Source organism: Cetorhinus maximus, unplaced genomic scaffold (assembly GCF_964194155.1).
Source record: "Cetorhinus maximus unplaced genomic scaffold, sCetMax3.hap1.1 HAP1_SCAFFOLD_688, whole genome shotgun sequence".
NCBI lineage: Eukaryota > Metazoa > Chordata > Chondrichthyes > Lamniformes > Cetorhinidae > Cetorhinus > Cetorhinus maximus.
Window position 1 is genome coordinate 125260 of NW_027596630.1, and position 20945 is coordinate 146204.

General features: G+C 47.6%; 1 protein-coding gene across 1 annotated transcript in view; it reads left to right on the forward strand.

Annotated features, from left to right (window-relative positions):
* The first annotated feature begins 18668 nt into the window (after positions 1 to 18668).
* LOC144674535 (CD209 antigen-like protein C) overlaps positions 18669 to 20945 on the forward strand; it is a 50155-nt gene continuing 47878 nt past the window's right edge. Inside the window, exons 1-2 of the mRNA XM_078535837.1 lie at positions 18669 to 18801; positions 20259 to 20378. Coding sequence (XP_078391963.1) covers positions 18735 to 18801; positions 20259 to 20378 — 187 coding nt within the window. The 5' untranslated portion in view covers positions 18669 to 18734. The remainder of the gene's footprint in view (positions 18802 to 20258; positions 20379 to 20945) is intronic.

Sequence of the window (20945 nt, forward strand, 5' to 3'; positions counted from 1 at the left end):
AGTCCTGCATTTCTCTAGCACCTTTTACTAACTCAGGAGATCCCCAACATGCTTTTGCAGCCAATGAAGCAACTCTTTACAGTTTTTTCATAGTTGTCATGTCAGAAACGAGGCATTCAATTTGCGTGCAGTAAGCTCCCACTGGACTTGGAATTGAACTCGGTCACATCGGAAATAGCCTTTGGACTTTTTCTTCTCAGACTCTGGAAATCATGTGAACTCATTTAATCTCCGTGGTTCTTGTACTGTTACTATCCATAGTTGTAAATGTTTCCTTTTTCTACCCTCCATTACTCTGTGTGTGTGTCTGTGTGTGTGTGTGTGTGTTTGTGTGTGTGTGTGTCTGTATGTGTGCGTGTGCGTCTGTGTGTATGTGTGGCTGTGTGTTTGTGAGAGTGAGTATCTGTGTGTGTTCGCGTGTGAGTGTGCGGGTTTGAGTGTGTGAGTGTGCGAGTGAGTGTGTGTGAGTGTGTATGAGTGTGAGTGTGTGGTTTGGTTGTATGAATCTGTGTGTTTGTGTGAGAGTGTGAGTATGTGTGCTTGTGTGTGTGTTTGTGTGAGTGTGTGGTGTTTTTTGTGTGTGTGAGTGTGTGTCTGTGTTGTGTGTGTGTGTGTGAGTTGTGTGAGTGAGTGTGTGAGTGTGAGTGAGAGTGTGTGCGATTGGGTGTGTGAGTGTGAGTGAGTGTGTGACTTTGTGAACATTCCTGCCCCGGGTTTTAAATGTAAATAAACTAACCCGAGTTGATCATAATGTGAGTTTGCTGTGAGTGATTAGTAAAGTGGATCAGACACACTGAGGGTTTGGGAAAACACACCACAACCTACTTCACAAAGAATTCAAAACACCTTCTGCGTACGGACAGTTGTTGAGAGACAGAAGTACAGTTTGCCTGTCTCTCTCCTGTCCGGAACAGTTCGTTCTGAGGACCCTACCAACTCAGACATGTGTACAAGATCTCCAACTTTGTAATACAGCTCCCAATTTCTCAATTCCTTCATATACTAAACTACGTACTTTTGCTTTAACCAATCCCTTAGGTGTATTCGGTGTCCTGATATTTAACTAGGAAGTGACCACAATGAGCAGGAAAACACAATTGCTTCTTTCACAGATTAACTGAATTCTGTGTCCCTCTCATCCTCGCACCTTCCCCCAACGGAACTGTTTCTCCTTCTCTATCTACGTTGCTGCTATTCATTTCATCCCGTGAGCTATAACATTTCTGACAAGCCTGTTGTGTGGCACTGTATCGAATGCCTTCTGGAAGTCTATGTACACCACATCCACAAAGATACCCTCATCAACCCTCTCTGTTCCCTTATCAATAAAACTCCAGCAAGTTCGTTAAACAGGATTTTCCCTGAACAAGTCCGTGCTGGCTTTCCTTAATTCACCCGCGTTTGTCCATGTGACACATTGAAAAACACCGCCAAATTCAACAACAACCTCAACATTGAAAAACAGCAACAAATTCAACAACAACCTCAACATTGAAAAAACACCAACAACCTCAACATTGACAAACACCAACAAATTCAACAACAACCTCAACATTGAAAAACACCAACAAATTCAACAACAACCTCAACATTAAAAAACAACAAATTCAACAACAACCTCAACATTAAAAAACAACAAATTCAACAACAACACCAACGTTGAGAAACACCAACAAATTCAACAACAACCTCAACATTGAACAACTCCAACAAATGCAATTGGTAGAGGTATCAGTGGGGGAGCATTTTGCAGACAGTGATCATAACTCCATTTGATTCCAGGTTGTTATGGAAAAGGACAAGGATGGGCGAGAAATCAGAGTTCCAAATTGGGGGAAGGCAGATTTTAATAAGGTCAAATATGATTTGGCCAGAGTGGACTGGGAGCAGCTGCTTTCAGGTAAATCTACATCAGATCAGTGGGACTCATTCAAGAAGGAAATAGGGAGAGTACAGGGCCAACATAATCCTGTAAAGGCAAAGGGTGGGACCAACAAATCCAGGGAACCCTGGATGTCGAGGGATATACAGGATTGGATAAAGAGAAAAAGGGAGGCTTATGGCAGATACTAAGGGCTCAAAACAGCGGAAACCCGAGAGGAGTATAGAATGTGTAGGGGGGAAACTTAAAAAGGAAATTAGAACAAAAAGAGGGCATGAAAAACATTGGCAGGTAAAATAAAGGAAAATCCAAAGTTATTTGACAAGTACATCAAGAGTAAGAGGATAACTAGGGAAAGAGTAGGGCCCATTAAGGACCATAGTGGTAATTTGTGTGTGGAGCCGGAAGACGTAGGTATGGTTCTAAATGAATACTTTGTGTCGGTGTTCACAAGTGAGAGGGACGATGTGGGTATGGAAATCAGGCAGAAGGACTGTGATATAATGAAAGAAATGAGCATAGAAAGGGAAGAGGTTCTAAGTGGTCTGGCAGGCTTAAAAGTAGATAAATCTCCAGGCCCGGATGAAATGTATCCCAGGCTGTTGAGTGAGGCAAGGGAGGAGATAGCAGGGGCACTGGCAATAATTTTCATTACCTCTCTGGCCACAGGAGAGGTGCCAGAGGACTGGGGGACAGCCAATGTGGTACCGTTATTGAAGAAGTGAGGAAGGGATAAACCAGGCAACTACAGGCCAGTCAGTCTAACCTCAGTGGTGGGGAAACTATTGGAAGCAATTCTGAGGGACAGAATTAATCTACACTTGGAGAGGCAGGGATTAAATCAAGGAGAGTCAGTGTGGTTTTGTTAAGGGGAGGTCATGTCTGACCAATTTGATTGAATTTTTCGAAGAGGTGACCAGGTATGTAGATGAGGGCAATGCATTTGACATAGTCTACTTGGGCTTCAGCAAGGCTTTTGATAAGGTCCCGCGTGGGAGACTGATAACAAAGGTAAAAGCCCATGGGATCCAAGGCAATTTAGCAAATTGGATCCAGAATTGGCTGAGTGGCAGGAAGCAGAGGGTGAAGGTCGAGGGGGGTTTTTGTGACTGGATGCCTGTGTCCAGTGGGGTTCCACAGGGATCGGTGTTGGGTCCCTTGATGTTTGTGGCATATATAAACGAGTTAGACTTGAATGTAGGAGGGCTGGTCAGTAAGTTCGCGGATGACACGAAAATTGGTGGGGTGGTAAATAGTGAGGAGGATAGCCTTAGATTACAGGAGGAGAGAGATGGGCTGATGTCAGATTGGCTGATCAGTGGCTAATGGAATTAACCCGGATAAGTGTGAGGGAATACATGATGAATGGGAAGTACTGAGGATCAGAGGGACCTTGGTGTGCATGTCCACCAGTTCCTTAAGGTAGCGGGACAGGTAGATAAGGTGGTTAAGAAGGCAAATGGGATACTTGCTTTTATTAGCCGAGGCACAGAATATAAGAGCAGGGAGGTTATGCTGGAACTGTATAAAACGCTGGTTAGGCCACAGCTCGAGTATTACGTGCAGTTCAGGAATCCGCATTATAGGAAGGAAGTGACTGCACCGGAGAGAGTGCAGAGGGGATTGACCAGGATAAAAGCAAAACACTGCGGACGCTGGAAATCTGAAACAAAACTAAAAATAGCTGGAAAAACTCAGCAGGTCTGACAGAATCTGCGGAGAGGAAGACAGGTAACGTTTCGAGTCCTTATGACTCTTCATCTGATGAATACTCCAGGCTTGTAGAAAGACCCCAGGCCGTCACTCCCACTGTCCTGCCCACCTCCACCCACCACCCCCCACCCCCCACCCCCTCGCCCGCCCCACAACACGCAACACCTCACAACCATTCATCTTTACCCGTCTGCTGCAGTGTATGACCCGTTCCCTTGCTGGTAGGAGAGCAGAACAGCACCGTGACATGTCCAGCCTCTCCCAGGCATTCAGAGGGAGTGAGAGAGTGAGGGACTGAGTGCCACTGCCTCACTATTTGCCCAGTGAAGCGTTTGCCTGCAGTTCCTCCTCTGGAGGCTCCGGTCCAGTGGTCAGTGACTCGAGAAGAACAGGTCATCACCGTCGTAAAAGTGAGAGAGAGAGCAGATCTCCGAGAGAGCGGGAGCGAGAGAGCGGGCCAGTCACTCCCTCCTCAGGGAAGGGGTCCCACAGTTTGGGGGGAGGGGGTGAGGGGTCCCACAGTTTGGGGGGGGGGGAGGGGGTGAGGAGTCCCTCAGTTTGGGGGGGGGGTGGAGGGGGGGGGAGGGGTCCCAGAGTTTGGGGGGGGGGGTGGGGTGAGGAGTCCCTCAGTTTGGGGAGGGGGTGGGGGTCAGGAGTCCCACAGTTTGGGTGAGGGGAGGGGGTGAGGAGTCCCACAGTTTGGGGGGAGGGGGTGAGGAGTCCCACAGTTTGGGGGGGAGGGGGTGAGGAGTCCCACGGTTTGGGGGGAGGGGGTGAGGAGTCCCACAGTTTGGGGGGAGGGGGTGAGGAGTCCCACAGTTTGGGGGGAGGGGGTGAGGAGTCCCACAGTTTGGGGGGAGGGGGTGAGGAGTCCCACAGTTTGGGGGGAGGGGGTGAGGAGTCCCACAGTTTGGGGTGGGGGGAGGGGGTGAGGAGTCCCACAGTTTGGGGGGGGGGAGGGAGGGGGTGAGGAGTCCCACAGTTTGGGGGGGGGGGGGGGAGGGGGTGAGGAGTCTCACAGTTTGTGGGGAGGGGGTGAGGAGTCCCACAGTTTGGGGGGGAGGGGGTGAGGTGTCCCACAGTTTGTGGGGAGGGGGTGAGGTGTCCCACAGTTTGTGGGGAGGGGGTGAGGAGTCCCACAGTTTGGGGGGGGGAGGGGGTGAGGTGTCCCACAGTTTGTGGGGAGGGGGTGAGGTGTCCCACAGTTTGGGGGGAGGGGGTGAGGAGAACCCCAGTTTTTCGAGGTGTTTGGAGCAGTTTATATCTTTATATTTTGGATGTGAGTGTTTAGAAAGTTCAGACCTGGTTTACCCTTCACGTTGAGGTGGTTGTGATCCCAGTGCCGGGGAGGATGGGGCCTGATTCTAATGAGGCTTTACCACTCTTAAAGAGCGGGGATGGGTTACCAAGTTACTGACTGTATCTCTACTGATGTTAATCCAGCTCCCTCACACACTCACTCAGTAACCCCTCTCCCCCCAGCGCCCTGTGTTACTGACTGTATCTCTACTGATGTTAATCCAGCTCCCTCACACAGTCACTCAGTAACCCCTCTCCCCCTCAGCGCCCTGTGTTACTGACTGTATCTCTACTGATGTTAATCCAGCTCCCTCACACACTCACTCAGTAACCCCTCTCCCCCTCAGCGCCCTGTGTTACTGACTGTATCTCTACTGATGTTAATCCAGCTCCCTCACACACTCACTCAGTAACCCCTCTCCCCCTCAGCGCCCTGTGTTACTGACTGTATCTCTACTGATGTTAATCCAGCTCCCTCACACACTCACTCAGTAACCCCTCTCTCCCCCCAGCGCCCTGTGTTACTGACTGTATCTCTACTGATGTTAATCCAGCTCCCTCACACACTCACTCAGTAACCCCTCTCTCCCCCCAGCGCCCTGTGTTACTGACTGTATCTCTACTGATGTTAATCCAGCTCGCTCACACACTCACTCAGTAACCCCTCTCCCCCCAGCACCCTGTGTTACTGACTGTATCTCTACTGATGTTAATCCAGCTCCCTCACACACTCACTCAGCAACCTCACACCCTCAGCGCCCTGTGTTACTGACTGTATCTCTACTGATGTTAATCCAGCTCCCTCACACAGTCACTCAGCAACCGCACACCCTCAGCGCCCTGTGTTACTGACTGTATCTCTATTGATGTTAATCCAGCTCCCTCACACAGTCACTCAGTAACCCCTCTCCGCTCAGCGCCCTGTGTTACTGACTGTATCTCTACTGATGTTAATCCAGCTCCCTCACACTGTCACTCAGTAACCCCTCTACACCCCAGCACCCTGTGTTACTGACTGTATCTCTACTGATGTTAATCCAGCTCCCTCACACTGTCACTCAGTAACCCCTCTCCCCCCAGCGCCCTGTGTTACTGACAGTATCTCTACTGATGTTAATCGAGCTCCCTCACATTGTCACTCAGTAACCCCTGTCTCCACAGTGCCCTGTGTTACTGACTACCTCTCTCACACTGTCACTCAGCAACCCCACTACCCCAACGCCCTTTGTTACTGACTGTATCTATACTGATGTTAATCTAGCTCCCTCACACTGTCACTCAGTAACCCCTCTCCACCAGCGCCCGGTGTTACTGACTGTATCTCTACTAATGTTAATCCAGCTCCCTCACACTATCACTCAGTAACCCCTCTCCTCCCAGCGCCCTGTGTTACTGACTGTATCTCTACTGATGTTAATTCAGATCCCTCACACTGTCACTCAGTAACCTCTCACCTCCCAGCGCCCTGTGTTACTGACTGTGTCTCTGCTGATGTTAATCCAGCTCCCTCACATTGTCATTCAGTAAACCTTCGCCCCCAGAACTTTGTATTAATGACTGTACCTCTTCTTATGTTAATCCAGCTCCCACACACTGTCACTCCAGTAACCCATCTGCCCCAGCGCCCTGTGTTACTGACTGTATCTCTACTGATGCTAATCCAGCTCCCTCACACTGTCACTCAGTAAACCCTCTCCCCCCGCACCCTGTTTTACTGACTGTGCCTCTGCTGGAGTTAATCCATCTCCCTCACACTGTCGCTCATTAATCCCTCTCCCCCCAGCGCCCTGTGTTACTGACTGTATCTCTACTGATGTTAATCCAGCTCCCTCACACTGTCACCCAGTAACCCCTCTCCCCCCAGCTCCCTGTGTTACTGACTGTATCTCTACTGATGTTAATCCTGCTCCCTCACACTGTCCCTCAGTAACCCCTCTACCCCCAGCACCCTGTGTTACTGACTGTATCTCTACTGATGTTATTTTTGCTCCATCACACTGTCACTCAGTAACCCCTCATCCCCAGCACCCTGTCTTACTGACTGTATCTCAACTGATGTCAATCCAGCTCCCTCACACTCTCACTCAATACCCTCTTTACCCCAGCACCCTGTATTACTGACTGTATCTCTGCTGAAGTTAATCCAGCTCCCTCACACACTCACTCAGCAACCTCACACCCTCAGCGCCCTGTGTTACTGACTGTATCTCTACTGATGTTAATCCAGCTCCCTCACACAGTCACTCAGCAACCGCACACCCTCAGCGCCCTGTGTTACTGACTGTATCTCTACTGATGTTAATCCAGCTCCCTCACACTGTCACTCAGTAACCCCTCTACACCCCAGCACCCTGTGTTACTGACTGTATCTCTACTGATGTTAATCCAGCTCCCTCGCATTGTCACTCAGTAACCCCTGTCTCCACAGTGCCCTGTGTTTCTGACTACCTCTCTCACACTGTCACTCAGCAACCCCACTACCCCAACGCCCTTTGTTACTGACTGTATCTATACTGATGTTAATCTAGCTCCCTCACACCGTCACTCAGTAACCCCTCTCCACCAGCGCCCGGTGTTACTGACTGTATCTCTACTAATGTTAATCCAGCTCCCTCACACTGTCACTCAGTAACCCCTCTCCTCCCAGCGCCCTGTGTTACTGACTGTATCTCTACTGATGTTAATTCAGATCCCTCACACTGTCACTCAGTAACCTCTCACCCCCCAGCGCCCTGTGTTACTGACTGTATCTCTGCTGATGTTAATCCAGCTCCCTCGCATTGTCACTCAGTAAACCTTCGCCCCCAGAACTTTGTATTAATGACTGTATCTCTTCTAATGTTAATCCAGCTCCCACACACTGTCACTCCAGTAACCCATCTGCCCCAGCGCCCTGTGTTACTGACTGTATCTCTACTGATGCTAATCCAGCTCCCTCACACTGTCACTCAGTAAACCCTCTCCCCCCGCACCCTGTTTTACTGACTGTGCCTCTGCTGGAGTTAATCCATCTCCCTCACACTGTCACTCATTAACCCCTCTCCCCCCAGCGCCCTGTGTTACTGACTGTATCTATACTAATGTTAATCCTGCTCCCTCACACTGTCCCTCAGTAACCCCTCTCCCCCCAGCGCCCTGTGTTACTGACTGTATCTCTACTGCTGTTATTTCGGCTCCATCACACTGTCACTCAGTAACCCCTCATCCCCAGCACCCTGTCTTACTGACTGTATCTCAACTGATGTCAATCCAGCTCCCTCACACTCTCACTCAATACCCTCTTTACCCCAGCACCCTGTATTACTGACTGTATCTCTGCTGAAGTTAATCCAGCTCCCTCACACTGTCACTCAGTAAAGCCTCTCCACCCAGCTCGCTGTGTTACTGACTGTATCTCTATGGATGTCAATCCAGCTCCCTCACACAGTCACTCAGCCACTCAGCAACACCACTATCCCAGCGCCCTTTGTTACTGACTGTATCTCTACCGATGTTATTCCAGCTCCCTCACAATCTCACTCAGTAACCCCTCTCCCCTAGTGCCCTGTGTGACTGATTGTATCTCTACTGATGTTAATTCAGCTCCCTCACATCGAACCATTGAACTATAGAACACTACATCACAGAAAACAGGGTATTCGGCCCTTCTAGTCTGTGCCGAAATATTACTCCGCTAGTCCCATTGACCTGCACCTAGTCCATAGCCCTCCAGACGTCTCCCATCCATGTATCTATCTAATTTATTCTTAAAACTTAAGAGGAAGTCCGCATTTACCACATCAGATGGTAGCTCGTTCCACACTCTCACCACTCTCTGAGTGAAGAAGTTCCCCCTAAACCTTTCCCCTTTCACCCTAAAGCCATGTCCTCTCGTGTTTATCTCTCCTAATCTAAGTGGAAAGAGCCTACTCGCATTTACTCTGTCTATACCCCTCACAATTTTGTAAACTTCTATCAAATCTCCCCTCATTCTTCTACGCTCCAAGGAATAAAGTCCTAACCTGTTTAATCTTTCCCTGTAACTCAACTCTTTAAGACCCGGCAACATCCTAGTAAATCTTCTCTGCACTCTCTCAATCTTACTGATATCCTTCCTGTAGTTAGGCGACCAGAACTGTGCACAATACTCCAAAGTTGGCCTCACCAATGTCTTATACAACCTCACCATAACATCCCAACTCCTATACTCAATACTTTGATTTATGAAGGCCAGTATGCCAAAAGCTTTCTTTACAACCTTGTCTACCTGTGATGCCACTTTCAGGGAATTATGTATCTGAACTCCCAGATCCCTTTGTTCCTCCGCACTCCTCAGTGCCCTACCATTTACTGTGTATGTCCTACCTTGGTTTGACCTTACAAAATGTAACACCTCACACTTTTCCGCATTAAATTCCATCTGCCATTTTCTGGCCCATTTTTCCAGTTGATCCAGATCTCTCTGCAAGCTTTGAAAGCCTTCCTCGCTGTCCACAACGCCTCCAATCTTAGCGTCATCAGCAAACTTGCTGATCCAATTCACCACATTATCATCCAAATCATTGATATAGACAACAAACAACAATGGTCCCAGTACAGAGCCCTGAGGCACACCACTAGTCACAGACCTCCAGTCTGAGAAGCAATCATCCACTACCACTCTCTGTCTTCTCCCACACAGCCAATTTCGAATCCAGTTTACAACTTCTCCATGGATACCAAGTGTCTGAACCTTCTGAACTAACCTCCCATGTGGGACCTTGTCAAAGGCCTTACTAAAGTCCATGTAGACAACATTCACAGCCTTTCCTTCATCTACTTTCTTGGTAACCTCCTCAAAAAACTCTACAAGGCTCGTTAAACACGACCTACCACGCACAAGGCCATGCTGACTATCCTTAACCAGCCCTTGGCTGTCCAAATAATTATATATCTGATCTCTCAGAACACCTTCCAATAATTTACCTACTACTGACGTCAGGCTCACTGGCCTGTAATTACCTGGTTTACTTTTGGGGCCTTTTTTAACAACGGAACAACATGAGCTACCCTCCAAACCTCCGGCACCTCACCCGTGGCTAAGGACATTTTAAATGTTTCTGCTAGGGCCCCTGCAATTTCTACCCTAGTCTCCCTCAAGGTCTGAGGGAATATCATGTCAGGCCCGGGGGATTTATCTACCTTTATTCGCTGTAAGGCAGCAAGCACCTCCTCCTCTCTAATCTCTATATGTTCCATGAAACTACTGCTTGTTTCCCTTCCTTCCTTATACACTATGCCAGTTTCCTGAGTAAATACTGATGCAAAAAAACTGTTTAAGATCTCCCCCATCTCGTGAGGCTCCACACATAGATGACCACTCTGGTCTTCAAGGGGACCAATTGTGTCCCTTACTATCCTTTTACTCTTGATATACTTGTAGAAACCCTTCGGGTTTACCTTCACATTATCTGCCAAAGCAACCTCATGTCTTCTTTTTACCTTCCTGATTTCCTTTTTTAGTATTTTCTTACATTTTCTATACTCTACAAGTACCTCATTTGCTTCTTGTTGCCGATACCTGCTATACACCTCTCTCTTCTTCTTAACCAGATCGCCAATATCCCTTGAAAACCAAGGTTCCCTATGCCTGTTAACTTTGCCTTTAATCCTGACAAGGACATGCAAACTCTGCACTCTCAAAGTTTCGCCTTTGAATGCCTTCCACTTACTGAACACATCCTTGCCAGAAAACAACTTATGCCAATCCACTCTTCCTAGATCCTTTCTCATTTCCACAAAATTGGCCTTTCTCCAATTTAGAATCTCAACTCGAGGACCAGACCTATCCTTATCCATAATTAGCTTAAAACTAATGACATTGCGGTCACTGGACCAAAAATGTTCGCCTACACATACTTCTGTCACCTGACCTGTCTGGTTCCCTAATAGGAGATCAAGTATTGCATCCTCTCTCGTTGGTAACTCTATATATTGATTTAGAAAACTTTCCTGAAAACATTTGACAAACTCCAAGCCATCCAGCCCTTTTACAGTATGGGAGTCCCAGTCAATATGTGGAAAGTTAAAATCTCCTACTATCACAACTTTCTGTTTCTTACATCGGTCTGCTATCTCTCTACAGATTTGCTCCTCCAATTCTCTCTGACTATTGGGCAGTCTATAATACAACCCTATTAGTGTGGTCACACCTTTCCCATTCCTCAGATCCACCCATATGGCCTCTGCAGACGAGCCCTCCGGGCTGTCCTGCTTATGCACAGCTGCAATATTTTCCCTGACTAGTAATGCCACTCCTTCCCCTTTCATCCCTCCCCCTCTATCACATCTGAAACAACGGAACCCCGGAACATTGAGCTGCCAGTCCTGCCCCTCCTGCAACCAAGTCTCACTAATAGCAATAATTAGTGTCACGAGGTAACACCTCTCCCCCCCAGCGCCCTGTGTTACTGACTGTATCTCTACTGATGTTAATCCAGCTCCCTCACACAGTCACTCAGTAACCCCTCTCCCCCCAGCACCCTGTGTTACTAACTGTATCTCTACTGATGTTAATCCAGCTCCCTCACACTGTCACTCAGTAACCCCTCTCCACCCAGCGCCCTGTGTTACTGACTGTATCTCTACTGATGTTAATCCAGCTCCCACAAACTGTCACTCAGTCACCCCTCACCCCGTAGCGCAGTCTTGATGACTGTATCTCTACTGATGTTAATCCAGCTCCCACACACTGCCACTCTAGTAACCCCTCTCACCCCAGCGCTTTGTGTTACAGACTGTATCTCAACTGATTTTAATCCAGCTCCCTCACAGTCACTTAGTAAACCCTCTTCCCACAGAGCTCTGTGTTACTGACAGTATCTCTACTGATGTTAAACCAGCTCCCTCAAAGTCACTCAGTAACCGCTCTCCCGCAGAGCTCTGTGTTACTGACTGTATCTCTACTGATGATAATCCAGCTCCCTCACACTGTCACTCAGTAACCCATGTCTCCCCAGCACCCGGTGTTCCTGACTGTATATCTAATGATGTTATTGCAGCTCCCTCACACTGTCACTCCAGTAACACCTCTCCTCCCAGCGCACTATGTTACTGACTGTATCTCCACTGATGTTAATCCAGCTCCCTCACACTGTCATTCAGAAACCCCTCTCCCCCCAGCGCCCTGTGTTACTGACTGTATCTCTACTGATGTTAATCCAGCACCCTCACACACTCACTCAGTAACCCCTCTCCCCCCAGCGCCCTGTGTTACTGACTGTATCTCTACTGATGTTAATCCAGCTCACTCACATTGTCACTCAGTAACCCCTCTCAACCCAGCGCCCTGTGTTACTGACTGTACCTCTACTGATGTTAATCCAGCTCACTCACACTCTCACTCCGTAACCCCTCTTCCCCCAATGCATTCTGTTACTGACGGTATCTCTACTGATGTTAATTCAGATCCCTCACACTGTCACTCAGTAACCTCACTCCCCCCAGCGCCCTGTGTTACCGACTGTATCACTACTGATGTTAATCCAGCTCCCACACACTGTCACTCAGTAACACCTCACCCCTAGCGCCCTGTGTTACTGATTATATGTCTACTGATTATAATCCAGCTCCCTCACACTGTCACTCAGTAACCCATGTCTCCCCAGCTCACTTTGTTACTGACTGTATATCTACTGATGTTAATCCAGCTCCCTCACACTGTCACTCAGTAACCCCTCTCCCGCAGCGGTCTGTTACTGACTGTATCTCCACTGATGTTAATCCAGCTCCCTCAAACGTTCAGTCAGTAACCTCTCTCTCCCCCAGTGCCCGGAGTTACTGACTATATCTCTGCTGATGTTAATCCAGCTCACACACACTGTCACTCAGTAACCCATCTCCCCCCAGCAACCCGTGTTACTGACTGTACCTCCAATGATGTCAATCCAGCTCCCTCACACTGTCACTCAGCAACACCACTACCCCAGTGCCCTGTGTTACTGACTGTATCTCTACTGATTTTAATCCAGCTCCCTCACGTTGTCACTCAGTAACCCCTCTCCCCCCAGCGCCCTGTGTTACTGACTGTATCTCCACTGATGTTAATCCAGCTCCCTCAACTGTCACTCAGTAACCCCTCTCCCTGCAGCTCACAGTCTTGCTGGCTGTATCACTACTGATGTTAATCCAGCTCCCACACAGTCACACCGCAACTTCTCTCCACCCAGCGCCCTGTGTTACTGACTGTATGTCTACTGATGTTAATCCAGCTCCCTCGCATTGTCACTCAGTAACCCTTCTCCCCGCAGCGCACAGTCTTGCTGGCTGTATCACTACTGATGTTAATCCAGGTCCCTCACACTGTCACTCAGTAACTGCTCTCCCCCAGCGCCCTGGGTGAATCACTCTATCTCTACTGATGTTAATCCAGCTCCCTCACACAGTCACTCAGTAACCCCTCTACCCCCAGCGCCCTGTTTCACTAACTTTATCTCTTCTGATGTCAATCTAGCTCCCTCACACTGTCACTCAGTAACCCCTCTCCCCCCAGCGCCCTGTGTTACCTACGGTATCTCCACTGATGTTAATTCAGCTCTCTCAAAGTCATTCAGTAACCCCTCTCCCCCCAGCACCCTGTGTTACTGACTGTATCTCTAATGATGTTAATGAAGCTCACATAAACACTGTCACTCAGTAACCCCTCTTCCCCCAGCGCCCTCTGTTACTGACTGTATTTCTACTGATGTTAAGCCAGCTCCCTTACAGTCACTCAGAAACCTGTCTGCCCCCAGTGCCCTGTGTTACTGACTGTATCTCTACTGATGTTAATGAAGCTCACATAAACATCGTCACTCAGTAACCCCTCTCCCCCCAGCACCCTGTGTTACTGATTGCATTACTACTGAGAGGCACTCAGGGACACTAGTCTGTGTACAGATATCTCCCTGAGAGAGTGGGGACTGAGAGACACCAGTCAGTGTACAGATATCTCCCTGAGAGAGAATGGGACTGAGAGACACCAGTCGGTGTACAGATATCTCCCTGAGAGAGAGAGACTGAGAGACACCAATCAGTGTTCAGATCTCACTGAGAGAGAGGGGACTGAAAGACATCAGTCAGTGTACAGACATCTCCCTGACAGGGATGGGACTGAGACACACCAGTCAGTGTACAGATATCTCCCTGAGAGAGGGGATTGAGAAACACCAGTCAGTGTGGGGATATCTCCCTGAGAGAGAGGGACTGAGAAACACCAGTCTGTGTACAGATAACTTCCTGAGAGAGGGACTGAGAGACACCAGTCAGTGTACAGATATCTCCTTGAGAGAGAGGATACTGTGAGACAACAGTCAGTGAACAGATATCTCCTTGAGAGAGGGAGGGACTGAGAGACACCAGTCAGCGTACAGATATCTCCCTGAGAGAGAGGGGACTGAGAGACACCAGTCAGTGTACAGATATCTCCCTGAGAGAGAGGGGACTGAGAGACACCAGTCAGTGTACAGACATCTCCCTGACAGGGATGGGACTGAGACACACCAGTCAGTGTACAGATATCTCCCTGAGAGAGGGGATTGAGAAACACCAGTCAGTGTGGGGATATCTCCCTGAGAGAGAGGGACCGAGAAACACCAGTCTGTGTACAGATAACTTCCTGAGAGAGGGACTGAGAGACACCAGTCAGTGTACAGATATCTCCCTGAGAGAGAGGATACTGTGAGACAACAGTCAGTGAACAGATATCTCCTTGAGAGAGGGAGGGACTGAGAGACACCAGTCAGCGTACAGATATCTCCCTGAGAGTGAGGGGACTGAGAGACACCAGTCAGTGTACAGATATCTCCCTGAGAGAGAGGGGACTGAGAGACACCAGTCAGTGTACAGATATCTCCCTGAGAGAGAGGGGACTGAGAGACACCAGTCAGTGTACAGATATCACCCTGAGAGAGAGTGAGAGAGAGATAGAGGGTGGTAGTTTACCATCTAAGTGAAGCTTAAGCCAACTCCACGCTCTCTGTTGAACTTTTGCTCTCTTTATCCTGAAAGACTCTCAGGTTATTGAGGTTTTGTGTTGACTGGTATTCCTGGTGAACGTTCATGAGCTCATCGTTCTGTGCAGTTTTGCTGCTGAACTGTGTTCAGTGCAATGTGGCCATGATTCATGTTGATGCAGCGCAATCTCTCACAGAATCTCGTGTGAAAAATATCACCGACCACAATGGCTGCTCGCTCGAGGGAGAGACCTGTTGTGCAGCCCCTCTCAGAGCCTGTTACACAGGAACAGGAGGAGGACATTCAGCCCCTCTCGGAGCCTGTTACACAGGAACAGGAGGAGGACATTCAGCCCCTCTCGGAGCCTGTTACACAGGAATAGGAGGAGGGCCATTCAGCCCCTCTCGGAGCCTGTTACACAGGAACAGGAGGAGGACATTCAGCCCCTCTCAAGCCTGTTACACAGGAACAGGAGAAGGCCATTCAGCCCCTCTCGAGACTGTTACAAAGGAACAGGAGGAGGCCATTCAGCCCCTCTTGAGCCTGGTACACAGGAACAGGAGGAGGCCATTCAGCCCCTCTCAAGACTGTTACACAGGAACAGGAGGACGCCATTCAGCCTCTGTCAACTCTGTTCTACAAGAACAGGAGGAGGCCATTCAGCCTCTCGAACCTGTTATGCAGGAACAATAGGAGGCCATTCAGCCCATCACAAGCCTGTTACACAGGAACAGGAGGAGGCCCATTAACGTAAGAATGCTATGCTTCAGTTATACAGGGCATTGGTGAGATGGCATCTCAAATACTGTGTGCAGTTTTGGCCTCCTTATTTAAGGAAGGATGTAAATGCATTTGAGACAGTTCAGAGGAGGTTTACTAGATTGATACCTGGATAAGTGGGTTGTCTTATGAGGGAAGGTTGGACAGACTGGGCTTGATTTTACTGGGGGTTTGAAAAGCGAGGCATGTCTTGATTGAATTTTATAAGATCCTGAATGGACTTGATAAGGTGTACATGGAAAGGATGTTGGCTCTTGTGGATGAGTCCAGAAATAGGGGCCACTGTTTTAAAATTAGAGGTTGCCCTTTTAGGACAGAGATGAGGAGAATTTTTTTTCTCTGAGGATTGTGCCACCAGAAAAGCAATGCAGGATAACAAATCCACTAAAGAATCAATGCAGGAGATTCAAATCCACCTAAAAAGAAATTCAGGATCGCAAATCCACCTCAAAATAAATGCAGGACATTCAAATCCACCTAAGAATAAATGCAGGAGATTAAAATCCATTTGACGGGCAATATGATCGGCGCAGGCTTGGAGGGCCGAAGGGCCTGTTCCTGTGCTGTACTTTTCTTTGTTCTTTGTTGTTCTTAAAAAGAGATGCAAATTCGCCTAAAAGTAAACACAGGATAGCAAACCAATGTAGAACTACATGCAGAATAACAAATCCACCTGTAAATAAATGCAAGAGGCTCAAATCCACCTTAAAATAAATGCAGAAGATTCAAACAAATAATGTACGAAGTTTAAGCTGACAATAATCAAAGAATAAAGCATAGCTCTGTCTTATCTCAGCAAATGAAGAGAACTTAACTCTATGACCTTCAGTTGTACAGGGCGCTGGTCAGACCACATCTGGAGTATTGTGCACAGTATTGGTCTCCTTATTTAAGGAAGGATGTAAATGCATTGGGAGCAATTCAGAGAAGGTTTACTAGACTAATCCCTGGAATGGGCGGGCTGTCTTATGAGGAAAGTTTGGACAGGTTAGACTCGTATCCATTGGAGATTAGAAGGGTGAGAGGGGACTTGATTGAAACATACAAGATCCTGAGGGGTCTTGAGAGGGTGGATGTGGAGAGGATGTTTCCCCTTGTGGGAGAATCGAGAATGAGGGGTCACTGTTTAAAAATAAGGGGTCGCTCATTTAAGACAGAGATGAGGGGAAATTTTTTCTCTCAGAAGGTCGTGAGCCTTTGGAATTCCCTTCCTCAAAAGGCGCTGGAAGTAGAGACTTTGAATATTTTTAAGACTGAGCGAGATGGATTCTGGATTAATAAGGGTGTTGGGGGTAGGCGGGAATGTGGGGTTGAGGTGTTATGAAGAGATATTAATTTCTATAATGCTGTTGGAAATTATTGTTTAAAATAGAGTTTAGTGGTGCCTGTGTCTGTGTGTGCATTTGTGTGTGTCTTAATTGGATTAAAGATAACTGGTCTAGAGGATTTGATGTAGAGAAAGAAGTAGGTTTGAAATGGTAATTAGGTAAACATGAGGAAGTTTGGAAACATGGGTGTCAAGGGGGCAATTTGCATTTTTAAATAAACCATTCAAAAGAGCGGGTGAAATCTTACACCTAGCTAGAAGATGCCAAGCCATGTATTTATTTTTTTCAGCTTCCTGATATAATTGGTGGGATGAAAGAATGTCATCGTTAGGAGAGGTAAAACTAAAAGCCTAATGACACAAGGGAAAATTCGAAAAGAAAGATATGTATAAAGGAAAAAGGAGAGTGTGTGTAAGGCAGAGGCACTTTCAGATCCAACAAGTGTGAGAAGTACAAAGCTGCTGTCTGCAAGGACCCAGAGCTGCAAGAAACTCATTTTAAATGTGGCTGTCTAGGGTCTGCTTTGCCAGGGGTCTGTTTAAATCTGAGATTTACTGTTGCTTTACTGGGAGTCTAACTGAGAGTCAGATTAAGTAGACGATTTTTGTAGTTATCATAGTAGCAATTTTGTAGATGTATGTATGTGTTTACAGTCTGCCTTGTATTAATGAATGTTTAATTTAGTTTTATAAAAAAAAAACCTCTTGAGACCCAGTGGTCTTATTACTACTGAATTTAAAGTCTGCTTCTGGAAACTTACAAATTGCAAAAATGGGTTATAACAGTTGTTTCAAGTTTCCGTCTGGGATTTGAATTTGAAGCCCTCGGCCTTTACCCCTGGCTGTGACATAATAAGGTTACATTCAGATCGGACATGGTCTTACTGAATGGTGGGGCAGGCACAACGGGCTGAGTGGCCTCCTGCTGCTCCTGGTTCCTATGTTCACATGTTCGTATGGATGTACCTACGCTCACTGCCTGGTCGGTGAAGGCAAGGCCTGACCTCAATGCTCACCGGGAGGACCAATAGGAAGAAAAACCATCCACTTTGGAATAAAATGACAAGTGATATTTGCTTCCAGGTTTTTGGTTAGTGTTTCCAGGAGGGTTCTGAGGATCATTCAGTGTGTGTGTGTTTCTGTGTGTGTGTGTGTGTGAGTGTGTATGTGTGTGTGTGCACATATGTGTGTGTGTGTACATGTGGTGTGAGAGAGTGTGTGTGCGTGTGTGTTTGTTGGTGAGTGTGTGTGTTCGTGTGTGTGTGTGCACGCATACATGCGTGTGTGTGTGCATGTGTGTCTGTTGTGTGAGATTGTGTGATTGTGTGTGTGTGAGCGTGTGTGTGTGAATGTGCGTGTGTGTGTGTTTATGTGTCAGCGTGTGTGTGAGTGTTTGTATGTGTATGTGTGTGTGTATGTGCTTGTGTTTATGCATCAGCATGCGTGGGTGTCTGAGTGTATAGACCTTTTCCAGTTACAACAAGCAGTCGAGAGGCTTGTGAAATGATTTTGAATTCTGCCGATGTTCCCTGAAACCATGTTGGCTCTCCCTGTGCTTGGCAAAAATGTCAAGACTTCATCAGCTGCTGTACATGGTTAACTGAACCACTTTGTCACACAGATCTAAGGGGAAGTGGTATTACAAAAAGGAAGAAAATAGAAACAGTTCTCAGGAAGTTTTCGCCCTGACATCGAGTCTGAGGAAAGACTGAGACACATCTGAGAGAGAGAGAGAAGCAGACACATCAGGAACGGAGGATAGAGACCCCTCAGAAACAAATCATGGAGCAGGACAGCGACGACATGAATATGAGATACATCAAAAACAACACGACAGCCCCCAGTGAACGTAGGTTAAACTGTTGAATAGACGGGGAGCGAGAGAGAGTGTGAGAGAGATTGAGAAAGAGAGAGGCTGAGAAATGGAGAGAGATATTGAGAGTGCGAGAGGCAGGGAGAGACATGGTGAGAGAGATTAAGAGAGAGAGATGGTGAGAGAGATTGAGAAAGAGAGAGGCAGAGAAATGCAGAGAGATATTGAGAGTGCGAGAGACAGAGAGGTGGTGAGAGATCGAGAGAGACGGAGAGAGATTGCGAGAGTGAGAGACAGAAAGACGATGAGAGAGATTGAGAGTGAGAGAGACAGAGATGGTGAGAGAGAGATGGAGAGAGACAGAGGCAGATAGAGGGAGAGAGAGAGAGAGATGGTGAGGGAGATTGAGAGAGAGGGAGAGAGGTGAGATTTACTCTGTGTCTAACCCCGTGCTGTACCTGTCCTGGGAGTGTTTGATGCGGACGGTGTGGAGGGAGCTTTACTCTGTATCTAACACCGTGCTGTACCTGTCCTGGGAGTGTTTGATGGGGACGGTGTAGAGGGAGCTTTACTCTGTATCTAACCCCGTGCTGTATCTGTCCTGGGAGTGTTTGATGAAGACGGTGTAGAGGGAGCTTTACTCTGTATCTAACCCCGTGCTGTATCTGTACTGGGAGTGTTTGATGGGGACAGTGTAGAGAGAGCTTTACTCTGTATCCAACCCCGTGCTGTACCTGCCCTGGGAGTGTTTGATGAAGACGGTGTAGAGGGAGCTTTACTCTGTATCTAACCCTGTGCTGTACCTCTCCTGGGAGTGTTTGATGAAGACAGTGTAGAGGGAGCTTTACTCTGTATCTAACCCCACGCTGTACCTGTCCTGGGAGTGTTTGATGGGGACAGTGTAGAGGGAGCTTTACTCTATATCTAACCCCGTGCTGTACCTGTACTGGGAGTGTTTGATGGGGACAGTGTAGAGGGAGCTTTACTCTGTATTTAACCAGGTGCTTTACCTGTGCTGGGAGTGTCTGATGGGTATGGTGTGGTAGAACCTTTACGCTGTATCTATGTTTATCCCCGAAAGCCTTCAGCTGCCTGGGCCCTGAGCTGCAGAGAACTCTCGCTAAACCTATCCTCCTATATATCTGTCTCTCACTCTCTGTCTCTCTCCATTTCTCTCCATCTGTCACCCTTTTTATCCGGCTCTCTCTCTCTCTGTCTGTCTCTCTCTCTCTACCCTCCTTAAGACGCTCCTTGTACCAATCTCTGTGTCTGAGCTTTTGGTTTCCTGTCCCTAATATCTCCCTGTGTGACTCGGTGTTCGATTCTCTTTGATAAGCCTCCTGTACCGTGCGCTGGGATGTGAAACGAGGGATATAAATGAGTAACGTGGTTGTTGTTTCTCTCGATAAGGGGGGTAGATACGTCACCATTGTCTGTTCCGTGCAGTTACACAGGCTGCTCAACGTGGGTCAATCTTTACTTCTCTATTCCAGGTAAAACTGGGCAGGAAACAGCTGGAGGAAGAAGATCAATAACTTCAACACATCTTGGCATCGCCTGCTTCATTGTCTTAATCATCAGTTTGGCTATTGCGATAGGGCTGAGAGTCCAAGGTAGGAAGCTGAACCTCACACTCAAACTGTTACAGAGAGTGAACGGAGGCAATACTGAACTCCTTTATTTTCTCACCCTCTGTCCATAAGCAGGGCTGTTTTCATGTTGGAAATAGGCTGTGGTGTGTTTACCCAATCCCTCAGTTTCTAAACTCAGACTTTAAAGGGAGAAGCAGCAACATCTCTCGAGGTTTAAATCAGTAGCAAATTTTATTCATACATTCAAACCCAGTGGGGGGTGTGGGGGTCATCACAACTTCATACACAAACATAAGCACATAACAGGAAGATAGGAAAAAACTTTTTTACAGCTTTCAATAACTTAATCGAAATTGTTGGTTGAAGAAGGGCCACTTTTCGAATACAGCAAAAGGAAAAGTTTACGATCCCTTTCAAACACGACGCAGCCAATGATATATCACACAACCCTCACTGTAACACTCGGATATATCCCACACCCCTCGCTAACACCCTGATATATCCCACACCCCTCACTGTAACACCCTGATATATTCCACACCCCTCACTGTAACACCCTGATATATCCCACACCCCTCACTGTAACAA